Source organism: Artemia sp. Qi Xiang Cuo, chromosome 9 (genome assembly GCF_049724085.1).
Source record: "Artemia sp. Qi Xiang Cuo chromosome 9, ASM4972408v1, whole genome shotgun sequence".
In the NCBI taxonomy this organism is placed as follows: Eukaryota; Metazoa; Arthropoda; class Branchiopoda; order Anostraca; family Artemiidae; genus Artemia; species Artemia sp. Qi Xiang Cuo.
Window position 1 is genome coordinate 72,495,423 of NC_142802.1, and position 20,689 is coordinate 72,516,111.

Here is a 20,689-nt window from a genome sequence, read left to right on the forward strand (position 1 = left end):
AGGTTTCAGCAAACGGCAAGCTAAGACGGTCATTTAATATTTCGTATTATGGAAAGTATCCTTGGCTTGAGTACTCAGTTAAGGAAAATTCGGTTTTCTGTTTCTGCTGCACACATTTTGGCGGCACGTCGACCCTTCGCGGACAGAGATACGGGGCGAGGCCTTTCATCGAGACCGGTGTTAGAAGATGGAAGGACATCTCAAGCGTTCTAGAAGAGCATGTAAAAAGTGACCGCCGCAGGGACAGTGCTGTTTCGTGGACGAAGTTCAAAGCTATACAAGCCAAGGAGATGCAACCCATCGAATCTTTTTTGTCAACGAAAATTATCAAAGATACTAATGAAAACACGGAATGTGTAAGTAACCTAACAACAGTAAAAGCCCTGCTTAGGTAACAGGATACAGTTTTTCATAGCCGCGATGGGACCGGCTCTTCGGCACTAAAAAGAAATATCTTTAAAACTTTCAATAATCTCGTTGATTCTTATTCCACGCTTTTCAACAAGCTACAAAGATGATACGGCCACTATACGTCCCACGAATTCCAGAACGATCTAATTTCAGTTATCGGATCTAGGCTTCGGTCTACAATAGTGCAAGAAGTTAAGCGTGCCAAATACTTTACTGTTCTTGTCGACGAGACAAAAGATAATTCGAAGAAAGAACAGCTCGACATTCTTCTGAGGTACTTCGACGAGGGAAAAGCACGAGAAAGGCCAATAGGATGCTACCATATGAAAAGCCTGGATGCTGACAGTTAAGCTAGCTTCATTCACGACACCGTGGTAAAACTTGGTCTCGACTGGAACTATTGTGTTGCTAAGTGCTACAACGAAGCAAGTGTAATGAGTTGGCCCTTCTCTAGTGTTCAAACGCGACTGAGAGCGAAAGCGCCACAAGCAATATACATTCATTGCCATGCGCATAGACTAAATTTGGTCCTTGCAAATTGCGTTGAAGGTGTTGGGACTGTTGGCCCATTTTTTTTCGTTACTCCAAAATCTTTACACGTTCATTTCCAGCAATAACCCCAGACATCAGTTGTGAGTTAAGTCTCAAAAGGCTACTCAACTGCCAGTCCTGGAATTAGAAAGGAGTGCTGTGACGAGATGGTCATACTGGCATCGATAAATATCGAAGATAAGGCTCCGATATGAATGTATTCTGGATTTACTGTCTGCAGTGAGTGAGGGAGCTGATAGTGAAGCTCGAGCAGAAGCAGCTGGGCTCCAGAGAAAAATGGAATCTTTCACAGTGATATTCCAGTTGCTCTATATGGAAGCAATTCCGAGGACGACAAACTCCCTTTCTGAGCAGCTTCAGGCAGTTGGTCTGGTAATATCTAGGTCCCGCACCTTGATTCAAGCAACAAGGAAGGAAATAGCTGAACTGCGCTCTGACACTTCATTTGCATCGATTTTGGAGAAGGCAAAAGAGTTTGCTGAAGGTCTTGAAATTGAAGTACATGACGTGAATGGACCCGCGACCGGATCCTCCTCTGCGGGTCAGAAGGGACGACCTAGAAGAACCCAAAAAATTATCAAACACCTGAAAGAAATCATGACCACTTTGACGTTAGGAAAAACTTTGTTGAATCCGACAATAGAGCTCCAACTCTAGCGGAAGAACTGAAAAGAGAATACCTGGAGACTTTCGATCGTCTGAGTGCGGAATTCGACAGACGGTTTACAGATAACCTTCCAGTGCTCAGTACACTCAAAGCTCTGGACCCCAGCTCTACCAAGTTCATGGATGCAGGGCTCCTCAAGCAATTCTCTGAACTTTATTCTGAAATGGACATTGACCAGATATTTCTTGAGGCCCAAGCTGGTATTGCCAAACGGTTTTTGCTCGAGGAGGAGGTAAAGCCGAAGAACTTCATGGACGTCATCGATAATATCGAGACACTTCCAGTGGCCTATTCAGAAATTATCAAAGTTCTTCATATTACTGCCACACTTCCTGTCACGACAGCCAGCAATAAACGCTTGTTTTCTGGGCTGGAAATAGTGAAGAACTATCTGCCCTCGACCACAGGAGACGATCTTCTTAGTCACCTGCTTTTGATATTTGCAGAAGGATTTAATTAAAAACTTGGATTTCGACCAGCTTGTTGACGACTCTGCGAAGATGAAACCACGACGGTTCCCCTTGTTGCCTTGAGTTTTCACTGATCTGTTTCAAAATTTTGTTGCATTTTTGATTTTGTAAATATACTTGATTGAGCAAAGTTTTGCATCAACATAGCCGGAGCGTGACTGACTTGGACTAAAGTATTTACTGTAAGCAGTGAACTAAAGAATTCGGCTACCGAATATACTTTAGTCAAAGCGTGAGTTTTTACAGAGGTTCGGCTTTCGTCAAGTTATAGGTTCTGAAAAGTGGAAGATTCCCAAACGGCTGTTTTTATAACATCCCACATACCGTTTCCGCATTCTTCAGATATCTGGCCTTTTCCGAACCTATGGCATAAGAGCGAAAGAAGGAAAGGCAAAGCAATTGAGACAATTTCCTTAATTTTTACGGTAACTCCCACGGAAGGCAGGTTTTTCCGGATAAAGCTAGAGGCAATTCTTTTTTTTTTATACAAGCCTGCTTCGGGGCCCATGTCGATTGCTTGCCCACCCTAAGATTTGGCTGAAATGGCGCCTCTGCCCTATATTGTTGATATTAGTCACTGTTTTATGCAGATGACATACTCCTTCTCGCTGGACTCAGTCGTCAATGGAAAGAGCTGTTGAGCTGAGACTCTTCGGAGTAGTTTGTCTATGACTGGCCTTGCTATTGAATCGTCTAAGACAGAGTTTATGATTGTAAACCCGAATGAAAAGCCACAATCAGAGTCGCTTAAAATATCCTCGATTACTGTTCCTTGATCGGAGTCTCTGGATTATTAATGAGTTAAAAAAGAAACTCCATAAAACATATGGTCTGCTGGCAAAAATTAAAGGGCATTTTGACAAATATACGTTAGGAAAGCTTTACAACACCATATTTGCACCGCATCTGTCTTTTTTATCAATTCGTTTTGGAATCTGTTCTCTATAACTGATAAAAAAGAACAATTAGGTTTTATGCTAATGTTTTAACAATTAGGTTTTATGCTGTTTAGGTTTTATGCTAATTAGGTTTATGCTAAGTATTTTATTGGTAACCCTCTGTGGTTCCGAAATTCATACATTAGTAAAACAAAATACCGTTGTTTTTTATATCTGTGTGAAGATGGAGGAATTGTTGGCTCGTTTTGAAGATCGGTGCAGGAAAATATAAATTTTCCACTTAACCATCCATTATTTTAAATAAAAAAAGTTTAAATATAAAAAGTTTTTTCAACTGAAAGTAAAGAGCGATATTAAAACTTAAAACGAACAGAAATTATTCCGTATATGAAAGGGGCTGACGCCTCCTCAACATCTCAATCTTTACGCTAAAGTTTGTTAATGTTTCAAAAAGTAGAGTTGTGATAAACAGTCAAATTTTAGCGTAAAGAGCGAGGCGTCGAGGAGGGGTTTCCCCCTTTAGATATGTGATATTTCCTGTTCGTTTTACTTTTTTTTTTCAATATGGTTATACCTAATGGCTCAAATATTTTCTTTATTTTTATAAGCCACTTTTTTTGTAAATCTCCGAATATAATTATTATTGCAATGCTCCACTTTTTCTTGGTTAAATAATTTATCAGTCTCAAACAACTATTTAGAATCCCAGTTCTGTACTTTTCAGTGAAACAACTCAATGATCAGTGTATAGCAAAGTATAATCACCTACGAAACAAGTACTGACAAAACTCTCCAAAAGTGACCCCGCGTACCTCAGCGCCTCTAGACGTAAAATGTTGTACTACTTAATCGCTCCGAGCCAAAGTACTTTGCTCCGGCCAATCAAACAGTTCGTGGTAACGAGCAGTAAGTAAGGAGTGACCCGGCTCAATAGTAACCGAAACTCTAAAAGACCAAATTTTGATATAAGTAAATACATCAAAATAATCAGAATTTCGTTTTTGTTTCAAATATATAAGTTGCATCAAGTTTAATCTTAATTAACAAAATTTACACACCTGAGAAAATTTGGCTGATTTTCGAAAAAAGGGGGAAAGACCCCCTAAAAGCTATAGAACCTTAATGAAAATCACACCATCATATTCAGCGTATCAGAGTACCCTACTGTAGAGGTTTCAAGCTCCTATCTACAAAAATTACGGAATTTTGCATTTTTTGCCAGAAGAAAGATCACGGATGCGTGTTTATTTGTTTTTTTGTTTTTCTTTTCTTTTCCCCAGGGGTGATCGTATCGCCCCAGTGGTCCTAGAATATCGTGGGAGAGCTCATTGGAACGGAAATTAAAAGTTCTAGTGCCATTTTTAAGTGACCAAAAAAATGGAGGACAACTAGACCCCCTCCCATGCTCATTTTTTTCCCAAAGTCACCCAATCAAAATTTTTAGATAGCTATTTTGTTCAGCATAGTCAAAAATTTAATAACTATGTCTTTTAGGATGACTTAATCGATCGAAGTCACCAGGGGGAGGGCTTAAAGTTATGAACTTTACCCAATGTTAACATATAGTATTGGGTATTGGGAAGTATACAGACGTTTTCAGGGGGATTTTTTCGGGTAGTGGGGGGGTGGGGGTGGGTCGGGGTTTATTTGGGAGGATCTTTTCATGAAGGAAGTTTTCATGGGGGGACATTGCTAAGAAGGGGCGCCGGATTTCCCTTCATTATTAAAAAAATCAGAAATTAAATATAAAGAAACAAATTTTTCAACTGAAAGTAAGGAGCAACATCAAAACTTAAAACGAACAAAAAAATATTAGCTATATGATTGGGTTCACCTTCTAGTCAATGCCTCCCTCTTTAAGCCAAAGATTTTATAGTACTTTCATAAGAGCTATTTATTCTAATTAACGGCCTTTGTGATTAAGGGGTCATTTTTAAAGAATTGGAACAAAATTTTGTTTACTTATTCAATGACGGTGAACCAAAATAAAAGCTGCATTAACTAAAAAATGATCAGAAATTAAATTAAAAAAAATAAGTTTTTTAAACTGAAAGTAAGGAGCGACATTAAAACTTAAAACGAACAGAAATTATTCCGTATATGAAAGGGGCTGTCCCATCCTCAACGCCTTGCTCTCTACGCTAAAGTTTGACTCTGTCTCACAACTTTATTTTTTAAAACAATAAAAAACTTTTGCGTAAAGAGCAAGGCGTTGAGGAGGGGACAGCCCCTTTCATATACGGAATAATTTCTGTTCGTTTTAAGTTTTAATGTCGCTCCTTACTTTCAGTTTAAAAAACTTGTTTTTTTATTTATTTAATAATTATGCTAGAGCGTGATTCAGGCGACGAGTGACTGGGATGAATTGTGTAAATATGGTTTTTAGTTGCCAGGTTCGCATAGGTATACAAAGGGTCACTTTTTTTGTGTGGAGAGGATAGGTTTCGTCAGTACTTGTTCCGTAGGTGATTATACTTTGGTGTATAGCTAATCGTTTCAGCCAAGCTTCAATCGAAGCATACCATGTATTTAGTAGGCGAATCGAGTTAGGCAAAAAAATCGAGAACAGGCAAAAAACAAAATCAAAATGACTGTAGAACTTTGTGAGAGAGCTAAAGAAACGAAAACTGCTGCCACGGAACATCGAGAAAAGAGGAAGAAGGCTATATAAACAAAATCAGAGTAAATTTATATTCAAGGGGGATGTAATATACTTTGTTGGGGATCTAGTTAAAAAATAAAGTTAAAATGATTGTAAGGGCCCTAGTAACCCTTTACATTTTAAATCAAGACCATCAGTTAATTTTACTCTATAATAGTTACAATGTGATTATTGAATTGAATTTATATATTCCCCGTTGTAAACACAATAACAAACGGAGTATAAGAGAAGAAAAAGACAGACAATGACAAATGAAATTCATAAAATAAGCACACAAGCGCAATAATTAAGTAAATGATAACACAGTTTACATAAAAGGCGCAATAATTAAAAAAAAAAAACAGAAAGAAACAAAGAGATGCGATACTGTTAAAAATAACAGTAAATGGGATGTTCCCATTTACTGTTTTAAAAGGAAACACCATGGGTGTTTGGCTCCGTTACTCTCTATAATACCGTGTCTCCTATTGACCCAAGAATTACTTGCCCAAGGGGCAGGCCGAGGACATATTTAGCATACCCGTAATAAATTCGCCTCGCCGGAGTTGCTTTAGTTCCATTGCCGAAAATGTACGCCAATAAGGTGACGGTGTAATGTACAAAAATATATATTAAATTTATTAAAATTAATTACTATATTAAATTTAATTATAGTATGTCTATTAAAATTACTTTTTCCTTTTTATACATTTGTAAAGATTTTGATAATTTGTTTTGAAAAACTGCTGTTAAGTTGTCCATACAACAAGTTGATGAATAATCGCCTAAGATGCAGTTTTCTCCTATATTATTCTCCTTTTAGTAAATTGCTCATCACTCTGCCCCCTAAAGGTAGGGCCTTTGTATACTTGTAATTTAAATTATTTATAAACTTGGATAATTAATACAAATTTAAAACTTCTCCTGTAATTTCTGTTCTAAATTTATTCACTGGGTCAGTGTAAAAATTGACTTGTAATAAAGCTAATCTGGTCGTTTGGTCTTTTTTTTTTTTTTTAATTTAACTTCTCTGTTACTCAATTACAGGTGGTGGAAGTGGTTTCATTGGAACTCAACTGCAAAAAACCCTTAGAAAGAAAAATTATGATGTCATAGTTGTGTCTCGGAAGCCAGGAAATCAACGAATTTCATGGGTATTTCTTTTTGTTTAATTTAAGCGTTTTTTTCTGAATATTCCTATTTGATTATTTATTTTAGTATTTGCTTATTTTTCCATTTTGGTTAGGTTGCTGATTGTTACTAGAGCCTAAAATGCTCTCTCTCTCTCTCTCTCTCTCTCTCTCTCTCTCTCTCTCTCTCTCTCTCTCTCTCTTTCTCTCTCTCTCTCTTTCTCTCCCCTCCGCCTCTCTCTGTTCCCTTTGTCTGTCCCGTTGCAGTAATAGTTTATCTATAACCCAGTCTAAAATTCAAGTAAAAATGGAGTAAAGAAATACAGAGAAAAAAGGAAACAATATAAACAACTAGTTGAAAACATGGGAAGAATCCAAGATTTTGGTGAAATCGTAGTGAAGTCGGCAGAGTTGTGACGTGTTGCGTCGCAGTCTATATGAATTTTTTTTTGTTGATCTTCTCATTTATTTCTGCTAATTTTGCTTGTTCTATGAAATTGAACAGCAGATAAGAATGATATTTTCAGGGTGACTTGTCAAAATGCGGATTGCCAAAGGGTACAACAGCTGTAGTTAACCTAGCCGGTCAAAATGTCTTAGATCCAATGCGTCGGTGGAGCCCTGGTTTCAAGCAGAATGTTTGGGCGAGTCGTGTCAATACAACAAAATCATTATCGAAGGCCATTCTAGAAGCTGAAAAAAAGCCGAAAGTATTTGTTTCACAATCTGGTGTGGGTATGTTAATATTCTTCACTGTTATTCTAAAACTAATTCAAGACGAATGTTGTTCTATTGCTGTTCTTTGCTGTTCACTTCAAAGCGTTTCTAAAATTAATTCAAGAAGGGTACAACACAAGGTTTACTTGAATAAAGCATTCGCTCACGAAGCCGGTATTTCTATGTAGGGATTCTAATTGGAGGTTGTTTGGGAGGGAGAACAAGCAAAGGGATGAAGACACAATTAGTTTTTAATAGTCGCTTTTTTGTCAAAACTCTTTAATCGCAAAAACAAGTTGTTTTATTTTTCGTACTGTCATCATTGCCTCACAGAAGCTCAAAATTCAATGAGAGAAGTCAAGCATTGTCAAGATTATGATAAGAAGTCAAGATTATGATCGCCTTTTGTCAAAACTCTTAAATCACAGAAACAAAAAGTTATCTTTCTGGATATATAAATTAGTTTTATAACCTAAAAGGATTAGCTTGGAGTAATTAACTTGAATAGTTTCTTTGATTTAATAATTATAGTTAACTAAATGGAATTCTTTTATAGTAAGGTCAAGACTTGAATGTTGTAGTAGTCATTATGGAGTGAGAGTGACAACTTTTGAGTTCCTGTCTATTCTGAATGATTTTAGCGTATTTTGTATTTAAATTCTCAATGAACGAAATTTTATACTTGTGGTGCTTCAAAGAAAGCATGTTTCTGGTACTTTAAAAGAGTAGGGTACGTACCAGTCTTCTTGGACTATTGGGCTTCACTTTTAGAAGATAAAAGTATATTTGGACGCCTGGACTTAAACCAGAAAAAAAGGTTAGTCTTAGGTAGACATGGTTCGTTTGGAGGCATTTAAGTTCAAAGTTATAAACTGAAATTGATTGACACTGCCAACCAATTTCAGGGCTGTGGAGTCGGAATCGGAGATTTAGTAAATTTTTGCTGAATGTAGTCGGAGTTATTTATGACTTGTAAAATCTAATTAAATAAAGGTTTAAAACAGGGCTGTGGAGTCGGAGTTTTAGTAATTTTTTCTGAATGCAGTCGGAGCTGGAGCCAGTATATTGAAAATGCCTGGAGTCGCAGTCGGTAATAACTTGTAAAATCTAGTTAAATTAAGCTTTAAAACAGGGTTGTGGAGTCGGCGTTTTATTAAATTTTTGCTGAATGGAGTTGGAGTCGGTATATCGAAAGTGTGTGCATTCGGAGTCGGTTATAACTTCTAAAATCTAGTTAAATAAAGGTTTAAAACAGGGCTGTGGGGTCGAAGTTTTAGTAAATTTTTGCTGAATGGAGTTGGAGTCGGTATATCGAAAATGTGTGCATTCGGAGTCGGTTCTAAATTCTAAAATCTAGTTAAATAAAGGTTTAAAAAAGGGCTATGGAGTCGAAGGTTTAGTAAATTTTTGCTAAATGGGATCGGAGTCGGTATATTGAAAATGCCCGGAGTCGGAGTCGGTTATCATAGGTACAGCAATTCATAGGCAGAGAAATAGCGCTGCTTAAGTAAAGAACGATATTGGCACAATGTATTTTTTTTTTTTTTTTTTTTTTTTTTTAGACCAGGGCACTTCGTATCGAAGGAGTTGTGGTAGAAACTTCGAAAAGGGCTCATTCGATTGGAAATCGGGAAGGGTTTGTGCTCTTTTTACTAGTCGAAAGTGATTGGAGGAAAACTAACACCCCTCTCACACCCACCGTTTCTCCAAACGCATCCAATCAAATTTTGAGATAGCCATTTTGTTCAACGTAGTTGAAATTTTTGGCAATTTGGTCTTTGTGGATGCCCCCCCCCCCCCCCCCACAGCTCTCGGTGCAAGGGTTGTAAGTTATGCCCTGGGGGCATATAAGGTTTTTATAGAAAGGCAGAAACTTAAAAAAGGGTTCACTCGACTGAAAATTGAAAGGGCTAGTGCCCTTTTCAATAGTCGAAAGTGATTGAAGGGCAACTAACCCCGCTCTTATGCCCACCATCTCCCCAAACACATCCAATAAAAATTTTGAGATAACCATTTTGTTCAACGTAGTTAAAAGTTCTGGAAATTTGGTTTTTGAGGATGACACCCCCCCCCCAAAAAAAAAAACTCAGGGCAAGGGTTGTAAGTTATACCCTGGGGGCATATAAGGTTTATATTGAAAGCTTTGTCGTAGCAACTTCAAAAAGGGCTCATTTGGTTGGAAATTGAAAGAGCTAATGCCCTTTTTAAAATTCGAAAGTGATTGGAGGGCAACTAATCCCCTCTCACGCCCACCATTTCCCCGAACACATCCAATCAAAATTTTGAGATAGCCATTTTGTTCAATGTACAGGGTGGGCGGAAAGTAACTCCCTATTTTGATTAATAAAACAATGTACATTATATTTATTTATTCTCAAAAAAATTAATCATACAAGGTAGGCATAAATGGTAAGTTATCTCTAATATTCAATATGTGCCCCAGATCTTTCCACCAGCTGCTGCAAACGTTCAGGAATGGCATCCACTGACTTTCTCAGAAACTCCGCTGGGATGGTGGACATGACTCCCTTAATTCGATCCTCCAGTTCTTCGAGTGTCTTTGGTTTGGAGCGGTAGACTTCTTCCTTTACCCAACCCCAAAGAAAAAAGTCGCAGGGTGTCAAATCTGGGCTCCTGGATGGCCATTCATGTGGACCACGACGTCCCAACCAACGCCCCGGAAAGCGAGCATCCAGCCATTCGCGGAAAACAAGAGCAAAGTGTGGTGGGGTGCCATCTTGCATAAATATCAACTCGTCGATGTTCTCCCATGTGCTGACAACTGGCCAGACTCTATCACGCAACATATCAAGGTATCGTTCAGCATTCATGGCGTTGCGCAGAAGAAATGGGCCCACAACCTGATCTGAGGTGATACTACACCACACCGTTACTTTGGGTCGATTTTGCTGTTTTTCAACTGTCATCATAGGATCCTCTCCTGCCCAGTAGTGGCAGTTGTGACGGTTGACAAAGCCTCCGACGTGAAATACAGCCTCATCAGTCCAGAGGATGTTGCGGAAGAGATGAGGCCACTCTTCATGCCCAGCCAGCATGATTTCTCCGAACTCCTTGCGAATGTCACAGTCCTCATCCGAGAGTGATTGGCAGTAGTGCGGCTTCCACGCACTCCAGTTCAACTCTTTCTTGAGCACAGTTCGCACTGTGTAGCGGGTGAGTCCACTTTCCCGAGCTGCCTGGCGAGTTGACTTTCCTGGACTACGCTGGAACATTGCTTGGACTGCGTGCACTGTCTCCTGGGTCGTGGATGTCGAAGGGCGTCCACTTCTGCGAACATCTACCACAGATCCTGTGGTCATGAGCTTCGCGTGATAGTTTCTTATTGTTTTTGGTTCCACTTGGGCACGTGGTTCATGAATAGTCCGCCACCATCGTTGAACTCGTACGACAGATTGCCAAACTTCATATCGTGACGCCAGCTGGGCACGCTCCTGAAGTGTTAACTGCTGAGCCATGTTATGGTTTTATCAGAAATCAAAAACAAAACTATCAATAAAATTGTACCATTTGAGAGAATTAATCATAAAAATATGACAAAGCAGTAACAAATTATATACAATTTATAAGTAATTTAAAATAGGGAGTTACTTTCCGCCCACCCTGTAGTTGAAAGGTCCGGAAAGTATATCTTTGAGGATGACAAACCCCCCATAGCCCCCAGGGCAAAGGTTGTAAGTTATGCCCTGGGGGCATATAAGGTATTTATAGAAAGCTTTATCGTAAAATTTGAAAAAGAGCTCATCCAATTGGAAATTGAGAGGGCTGTTGCCATTATGAATAGTCAAAAGTGATCGGAGGCTGGAGGCCCCCCTCCCCACGCCCATCATTTCCCCAAACACTGCCGATTAACAATTTTTATATAGCCATTTTGTTGAACGCAGTTGAAGGGTCTGGAAATTATGTCTTTGAGTGTGACTACCCCCCTTCGCCCCCTCCCATAGCCTTCAGGGCTAAGATTGTAAGTTATGCCCTTGGGGCATATAAGGTATTTATAGAAAGTGTTATCGTAAAAAAGGGCTCAGTCGATTGGAAATCGAGAGGGCTATTGCCCTTTTAATAGTCGAAGGTAATCGAAGGGAGAATCACCGCCTCCCACAGCCCCCAGGGCAAAGGCTGTAAGTCATGCCCTGAGGGCATATGAGGTTTTTATAGAAAGTGTTGTCGTAGATACTTCAAAAAGAGCTGATTCAATCGGGAATTGAGCGGGCTACTGTCCTTATTAATAGTCAAAAGTGATAGGAGGGCGAATGCCCCTCCCCCCAGGCCTATCATTTCTCCAAACATTTCCGATCATCATTTTGATCTGGGCATTATGTTCAACGTAATTGAAAGGTCTGGAACTTATTTCTTTGAGGATGACCCCCCCTTCCCCATAGCCTTCAGGACAAGGGTCGTAAGTTATGCCCCTGGGACATGTAAGGTTTTTATAGACAGTTTTGTTGTAGAAGCTTCAAAAAGGGCTCATTTAATTGGAAATAGAGAGGATTAGTGCCTTTTTTATTAGTTAAAAATGATCCGAGGGCAAATGCCTCCACCCCCACGCCCATTATTTCCCCAAACACTTCCAATCAAAATTTTGAGATAGTCATTTTGTTTTACGTATTTGAAAGGTCTGGAAATTATATCTTTGAGGATAACAAAGCCCTCTAGCCCTTAGGGGAAGGGTTGTAAGTTATGGCCTGGGGGCATATAAGGTTTTTATAGAAAGTGTGGTCTTATAAACTTTGGAGGGGGCTCATTGGATTGGTAATCAGACGCTCTAGTGCTCTTTTTAAGAGTCAAAGTGATTTGAGGGCAGCTACCACCCCCCCCCCCCACATACACAGACGTCGTATTGCCCCGAAATGCATCTAATAGAAATTTTGAGATAGCCATTCAATTTGATAAAGTCTAAATATCATATAACACGGCTTTTGGGGTTGAAACAAACCCCAGAGATTTGGGGCAAGGGTTGTATGTTATGCCCAGGGGGTATTTAAGGTCTTTATGGAAGGGAAGGTTGTTTAACTTTAGAAGAGGCTAATTTGGTTGAAAATTGAAAATTCTAGTCCCTTTTTAAGCATGAAAAGTTTTGGACGGCATTTATCCCCCCCTTCTTCTACAATCCCTCCTTTCACCAAACGCGTCTGATTGAAATTATGAGATAGCGATTTTTTTTCAAAATAGTCCAAAGAACATATAATAATGTCTCTTGGGAAGACACAACCCCCAGCGCCCCTGGGATAGGGTTTAAGTTGTTTTATGAGGACATACTATGTTTTTACTGAACGGGCTGATGTGTAAACGTCAAACAGGGCTTATTTGATTTGAAATTGAAAGCTAAAGTGGTCTTTTTAAGAGTCAAAGTAATTTGAGAGCAAACAGCCCCCTCCACGCTCATCATTTGCCTCAACACCACCATTCAAAATTTCGAAATAACAATTTTATTCATCGTAGTTGAAGGTTTCGGAAATTATGTCTTTGAGAAAGACAGCCCCCCTCCCCTTCCCCCCCGCCCTACAGCTCTCAGGGAAAGGGTTGTAAGTTATGCCCTTAGTCATATAAAGTTCTTATAAAAGGGTGGTCGTATATGCTTTGGAGGGGACTCATTGAATTGGTAATCACAATTTAAGAGTCAAAGTGATCAGATTGCAGCTACCCACCACACACACACATACACACAAACACGTCGTGTTTTCCTTAGATATATCCAATAGATATTTTGAGGCGTTTCTTTTATTCAAAATAGTCCAAATATCATATAACAAGGCTTTTGAGGTTAATACAAACCACCAGAGCTTGACGAAGAGGTTTGTAAGTTATGCCCCTGGGGCATTTAAGGTTCTTATGGAAGGGATGGTTGTATAAGCTTTAGAGGTTGCTCATTTGGTTGTAATTGGTAGATCTAGTTCCCTTTTAAGAGTCAATACTGATGGTGGTCAAGTAGTACCCCCCACCCAAATACCCCTCTTTTCACCAAATGCATCTGATCGAAATTATGGGATGACAATTTTTTTTAAAATAGTTCAAAGAACATATAACATATGCTTTCAGAGTTGGCACAACCTCCAAGAGCTTTAAGTTATACCCTGGGGACATATAAGGTTTTAATGGAATCGGTGGTTGTATTAAATTCAGATGGGACCTATTTGATGTTAAATTGGAAGTCAGAGTGCCCTTTTAAGAGTAATTTGAGAGAGCCTTCCCCCCCCCTCCCACGCCCATCATTTCCCATAACAAATATCTAAACACAGTTTTGAGATATCAATTTTTTCAGCATTGTTGAAAGGTCCAGTACTTATGCGTAGCAATAGTTGTAGTACCTTTTTTGTACCTTTTTTTCAACATCCCCTTCAATGCGCGAAGGGATTGTTTACTTAATACCGTCAACCAGTACTGAACTATGGTTTATACAACTTCTCGACACCTGTTGTTGGTACAATTTGTTTCGATCTATTTTAATACAATTACAATATTGGCCAAAATTTTTGCCTGAATACCCTTAAGTTTATTAGTTGTAGTAGTAGCAGCAGTAAATATAGTAGTAGCAGTGGGAGTACAGTTAATAGTAGTAGTCTTAGCTTTAGTAGCAGTAATAGTAATATTAGCAGTAGTTGTAGGAGTAGAAGCACTAGTATTATGATGCATATATTGTCTTTTGGTTAGTTCAACGTACCCCAGGTACAACTTGGCAGGTACAACGTACCTGCATACGGATGGCAGGTTGTCATCGGTTAACAGAAATATTCTCTGAAAATTTCACCTTCATATCTTTATAGGCTGTGGGTTTTTAGCTAGCCAGAAGACGCTTTATGTATTCATTTAATGCTGCTTCTACGGTTACTCTAACTAATGGCACTAATGGCATTAAGTTGAAACTTTTAGGAGTGTTTAGAAGGAGTTTCAATTAAACGAAAAACCTATATGCATGCAGGTATTAAAAGGGCGCTGCAGGGCATATAAGGACATAGGCAGTGATGCTCTATCATAGCTAGTAATATCATCGATATTTTAAAGGAGCTAATTTGATTGAAAATTAAAAGTTCTAGTGCCCTCTTAAGAGTCAAAAATGATTGGAGGCAATCAGCCCTCTTCTTTACCTCATAATTTTCCAGACACTTCCAATCAAAATTTTAAGACAGCCATTTTGGTCAGCATAGCTGAATGGTCTTGTCACTATATCTCTTGGCTTATTGGGAAGGTCAGCCCTCCATAGTTGTGTAATTTGCCCATTATTCTGAAAAACTAAATTCTGTTTTAAAATTAAATCTTAGGCCGCCGTTTGTATTGTGGTTGCCAATAAGAAATCTCAGCAACATATCAAGAACAACCGAGGGTATTAAGTTCGAACTTCCGGGGCTACTTCTATTATTATTTCTGGTATCGAAATTTTATTAAATCAAAAGAGTGTAATTGCATCCAGGCTGCGAAAGAGCATAGATATAATTTTTTGGAGTGGTATTAGCTTTTATTTATCAGGTCAACTAGAGGATGTATATGAATAAATTAAACAGTACTATTTGTGTCATAATTTCCAAAAGAGGTTATGTTGTTAAAAATTGCTGAAAAAGTTTGTCCAGCATATAAATAGCAGGTCAAACTATAAATTCTTAAAAAAAAACCTGAAGGATTCAAACTACGATATGATTTGCTTATCCCTGAAAAAGACTATGTCAATATAAAACGAACAGAAATTAACTAAAAAAACTTTCCACTAAATAAGTTTTGTTTTTAAAGTAAAGAACTCCATTAAACCAAAAATGAACAAAAATAGAAACAAATAATCTACCAAACATACAACCACCACAAATCAATATCAATAAATAAATGAAACTCAAAACGAACAGAAATTAAAATAAATAACTCAAAACGAGTCAAACTCAAAACGAGCAGAAATAATATGAGTAGGGTCCAAAACACCTATGCTTTCTAAAAGTTACTTACTTAGAACTTATGTCCTCCTGAGCTATCTGTGGTGCATAGGGCATCGATGGAGCCTCGGTAAACGTCACGTATCAGCGCTGTGGCGAGTACATCCTCCCACTTGGGTTGTAGTGATGGGTGAGCACTGCGTATATCACGATCGTACGTGCGTCTGAGCGTGTTTCTCGGTCTTCCCCTTAGTCGACGTCAACGCGGTCGCCATTGTTGAACCTGGTACGGGATTCTGGAGGCCTCCATCCGAAGGATGTGGCCAATATAGCTCGTTCTTAATCACTTCAGTAATAAGTGACTGGCCAGTTCTTCTGCGGACCTGGATGTTGCTGACTTTTTGACTTCAATCGATATTCAGCATGCGTCTCAAGCACATATTTTTGAAAGCTATAAGTCTTTTCTCTGTCCTAATATCTATTTTCCAGCACTCACTGGCATACAATAGCACGGACAAAACGTTGCTATTAAGAAGTCGCATCTTCAGTGCAAGCGAGTACTTCTTTGATTTCCATACTGGCTTAAGTTTGTTGAAAGTGGCTCTTGCCATGCCAATTCTTCTCTTGACCTCATTTAGCACCTCTTCTGTGTAATTAACCCAGTTTCCTAGGTACTTAAATTCATGGACTTGTTCGACTTCGTGATCTTTGTACAGAAGCTGGACTGGCGAGCCGGATGTAGCCATTGATTTAGTCTTGTCTATGTTGATGTTTAGGCTGACTTTTTCCGCTTTAACGATCATTTTGTAAAGGAGCTCCTGGAGTCGCTGCTTTGTCCTTTCCAGAAGTGCCACATCATCCGCAAGGTCGAGGTCCGAGAGGATTTTATTGTCGTCTACAAATAAAAACGATGACAAAACGCATCCCTGTCGCACTCCTGACATAATTTTGAAGTATCTAGTTGTTCCGTTCTCTGTATTTACGCAACATTCGTTATTTTCGTAAAACGCCATGATCAAACTTATTATTTTCTTGAAGACACCATAATACTGTAGAATTTGCTGCTTCTATCACAGTCCTGAGCGTGAACATGAGGTCTGAACAAGATCTACCTGTACGAAAGCCATGTTGCCCATCTCTCAGATACGGATCGAGTGTTTTTTTTTTCAGGCGTGAGAGCATTAAAAGCGCTACGGCCATACTTGGTACTGATATTAGGTGTACACCTCACCAGTTATCGCAGTGCATCACCTTTCTTAAATATCTTAACAATTATCGCTTTGATCCAGTCGCCAGGGACCTTTTCGGACTTTCAGACTGTTGCAATCAATGTTATCCACACTGAGAGGCATGTCCTCACTGATGCCTTGATCATTTCCGAAGTTATGCAGTCTTCATCAGGCGATCTTTCATTCTTGAATTTCTTCACTGCAACAAGTATTTCCGCAGATGTGGAGCGATTTCCGTCAATTGTCAGATTAAGAAATGGCGTAGAAAGGATGCTGTCTCGGTCAGTTGGTCTTGGTCTATTTAAAACCTGTTCGAAGTGAGATACTCACCTCTTGTCGATTTTCTCAGTTTCGGTGAGAACACTCCCGCTCTCATCTTTGACTTAGCTGGATCTGCTGGGTAGCTTTCCTAGCATTTCAATTGTGAGCCTGTAAACTGCTTTGGAGCCTCCTTTTCTAGCTGCTTCCTCTGCTAGTCTTGCCTTCTCTTCTACAGATCTCCGCTTGTCAGCTTTTACCGACTTTTTGATTTCGTTATCCTATATTCTATACAGGACATTTGCGAAGACCGAAGGTCTGTCACCACCAGCAGAGAGAATTTGCTGTCTCAGGTCATTGCACTCATCGATTAGTTTTCAAGTTTCTTGTGATATTCATCTTTCCTTCAGTTTCTTCTTATATCCGAGTACATCCTTAGGAACTTGCTTGTATGCCTTCATTTTAAGCCATGCTGTTTCCGGACTGTTTCTGCAGTTTTTTATTTCAAGCAAAGTGAATGAGTTCTTCAACTCCATACAAATGTTTCTTCGGGTTTCTTGGTCATGTAACTTATCTACATCATAAAGCTTTGTAGAATTCGATTTTGCATTTTTGTGCGCTTTCAGCTTGACTTTCAATTTTGTTACCGTCAGGATGTGGTCCGACTGGGCATCTGCCCTCTGAAACCACGTACGTCCAGAAGAATTGTCCGCCATCTCCTTGAGATTAGGAGATGATCTATACGGTTCTTCGTCCTGCCGTCTGGCGATATCCATGACTGTTTGTGGATGGTTTTATGTTCAAACTGAGTTGTGCCGACCATAAGATCATTACTCAGAGCATAATCTACCAGGAGAGCTCCATTTTCGTTCATTTCACCTAGGCCATGTCTCCCTAGGACTTGCGGACAGTAGTCTCTTTCTGCTCCGGCCTTTGCATTGAAGTCTCCAACTGCACAATGAAGGTTATGTGATGGTACTTCTGATATCAATGACTGAAGAGCTTTGTAGAATGACTCCTTATCAGTATCTTCTGCATCATTCGTAGGAGCATAACATGCAATGATTGAGATTCTCAGATGGGTGGTTACAAATCTTGCAAGTAAGCACCTCTCACTGACTGGCTTCCATTCAACTAGTGCTTTGGTGGCCTGGTCAGTCAGCATTATCCCAACTCCAGCCTGGTGCCAGGATTCATTTCCGCTGTAAATTAGTGAGTAACCATTTCCTAGTTGTTCGTGTCCAGATCCAATCCACGTGACTTCACTCAGAGCAATGAGATCTAGCCTATACTTCTTCATCTCTCTGAGTACTTGTTCAGGTTTTGTCCGCTGGTTTAGTGTCCTTACATTCCAGAATCCAAGTTTCGTCATAGTTTTCGCTGTCATAAACCGTGTCCGTGTGCGTGCTGGGGTCGTCGTCGAATGGTGTAAATCATGATTGCTAAACTGAAATTTACAGCAAGAGTCTAAAGGCTTCTTATTATGTACTTAAAGAAAATATGTCGATTTCCTGCTACGTTTCCCAGAAGATGGTATCACTGTCTTTTTGTGTATGTCTTATTGCAATTACCGTTGGTAAGATTAGACAGGAAACTTCTTATTTCTTAGTGCTACAACAAAAAAAATCTGACGGCAGCACCTCTTGAAGCTGTTGGGAACCACCAAATCCATTCTGGAAACTGTTACACGTTAGATATGCTGGACCGATTGAAATTTCAGTAGACCAACTTAATTGTGCAGCCTGGTTTTGCCACCTTATTTTCCCAGAATGCTAGATTGTGCAGTTTTTTTTCGTTTTTTTTAGTTTTCTATGCTATTTTTTGAGCAAAAGTAGAAGGAAAAGAGAAAGTCAGAGAATTTCGGTGTAAGGATTGAACAGGGCATTTATATAAAACACTGATTAGGCCGTTCTTGAGAATTGACCTTAATCAAAGGTATTTTGGAAGTATACTACCACTATTGACAACCCATTGCAGTACGAAGTCGCCTGAGTTCAGTCGTCGACGTATGCTTTCCCTCCAACCCAATTTGATTGAAGGTTTGCTATATACTCCCTCTCTGAAGTTCGTATTTCATTCTAAAAAAATTCTATAACTCCTTTCTACTTGATTCGAGAACGACCTAATTTAGTTTGCCACACTGTTTGATTGCTAAAAGCCTGATTGTTGGAAATCGGGCTAAAAGCCCGATACGTGTGATCTTCTATCCGTAAGACTTGAAATGAGTTTATGAGAAATTCATTGATTTTTCACTGAAGGCTCATTCACTATGAGATTTTACCTACACCGAGTTTTTGTCTGCTCCAAAACTCTGTATCGATAATTCTAGCCGCAAGAGTCGGGTATTTATTGAAAACTTTGAAACTTAGCTTAAAATCATATCTGAACTTTAAAGATGCTAGCCAATCACTGTTTTCTGAAAACTATTCTGGTTGGTCAGCTTCGACTACGCTGGTTCAGAATCGGAATAGGGTTCGGAATAGCGGTTCAAACTAGTGTGAACGGGGATCCAACTGTTTCCAAACCTATGAGAAATATGTTTATGTCGAAAGTCACAACTTCCAGTAATCATTTAGTTTTTTGTTTTTGTTTTTTTTTGGGGGGGGGGGTGTTTTCTCCTGAGTTATCTATTTTGCGGGGAAAATTGCGAGTTTTTTTTTTATTTCTGAGGGAAGGGTAACTTCTGAGATACTTTTTAGGGAGACTATTAGTCTTCGTAGACACCTGTACCGTTGATTTTTTTAAATCACCAGCTCAAATAAACACCAAACCCAATCCAGAGACTTGAACCCTAGGTGAAACTAAAAGAAAAAAATTGGTTGTTAGGTAGCAATCCCCTACCATTCTTGATACCAAACGAGTGGCAGTTTCGTGTAGATTCTTGGAGCGTGTTTCAGATCATTTTACAAGCTATCAAAGGGTTGAAGCCTGACTTCACTGACGGAGTTTGAGGAATATGTAAATTGTTCAAAGTGCGGAAACAATAATTTGATTGATCAGAAATAAATGATTATTATTACATAGTGCAGGATCAAATTTAGCAGATCAAAAAGTTGTTTAGATTTTTGGATTTTCGGGCAGTATTAAAATTAAAATCTATAAAGTAGAATTGATTGGCGGACGAGTGCTCGCAAAATAAATTGTGTGAAAATTTAGCAGAAGATCTGAAATCAGAAGACATGCAAATTTAAAGTTAATCTATATTGTTGTTTTTTTGCTAAAAATTTTGTGATATCGTTATATTTTTATATCGAAATCTGTTGTAACAGTATATGAGTTTGCGCGTTTTGGGACTAAATTGCTCCGTTTAACGATATCTTTTTTTACGGTTTTGTGTAAATTTCATCTCAACCCAAAGTAATTTTTGATGAATATATTGGGTCTTTTTCAAGTGCATATTCATCCTTAACATTTTTGCTCTCTTTTGGTATAATAGGTTACGTGACAATATTAATAGCGAAACAAGCCTCCATTCCCGAGAGAGGATATTTTCTTCTATCGTTTCAAAAAATCTAATTTTAAGGCCACATTTTTTGTTGATTTTGCTATTATATTGACTATTGCTTTACATGACAACCCTTAATCGCTATAAAAAGTTCCAGTATTACCAATGATTGACAAGATGTGCCAAGAATGATTGGCAAGATAGTATCATTGACTACTTTAATCAAAAGTATAATAGTATTTTAGTGCTTGGTTTAAAAAAAAAACCTTAAATAAACGTTACATTGTGGATCTAGAAAGCGTACTCCTCTTTTGGGCCCTTGGAAAGTTTCATCTTCGCCTGCAAAAAACGCCTGTTAGTCTATTTAAATTTTGAAATTTTATTATTAAGAGAAATTGG

General features: G+C 38.8%; 1 protein-coding gene across 2 annotated transcripts in view; it reads left to right on the forward strand.

Moving 5' to 3' along the window:
- Window positions 1-20,689, forward strand: part of LOC148949007 (epimerase family protein SDR39U1) — a 100,763-nt gene that overhangs the window by 37,917 nt on the left and 42,157 nt on the right. For both annotated transcript variants that reach the window (XM_089094172.1, XM_089094171.1), the window contains exons 2-3: window positions 6,688-6,794; window positions 7,298-7,505. In XM_089094172.1, the coding sequence (XP_088950298.1) occupies window positions 6,688-6,794; window positions 7,298-7,505 (315 nt within the window). The remainder of the gene's footprint in view (window positions 1-6,687; window positions 6,795-7,297; window positions 7,506-20,689) is intronic.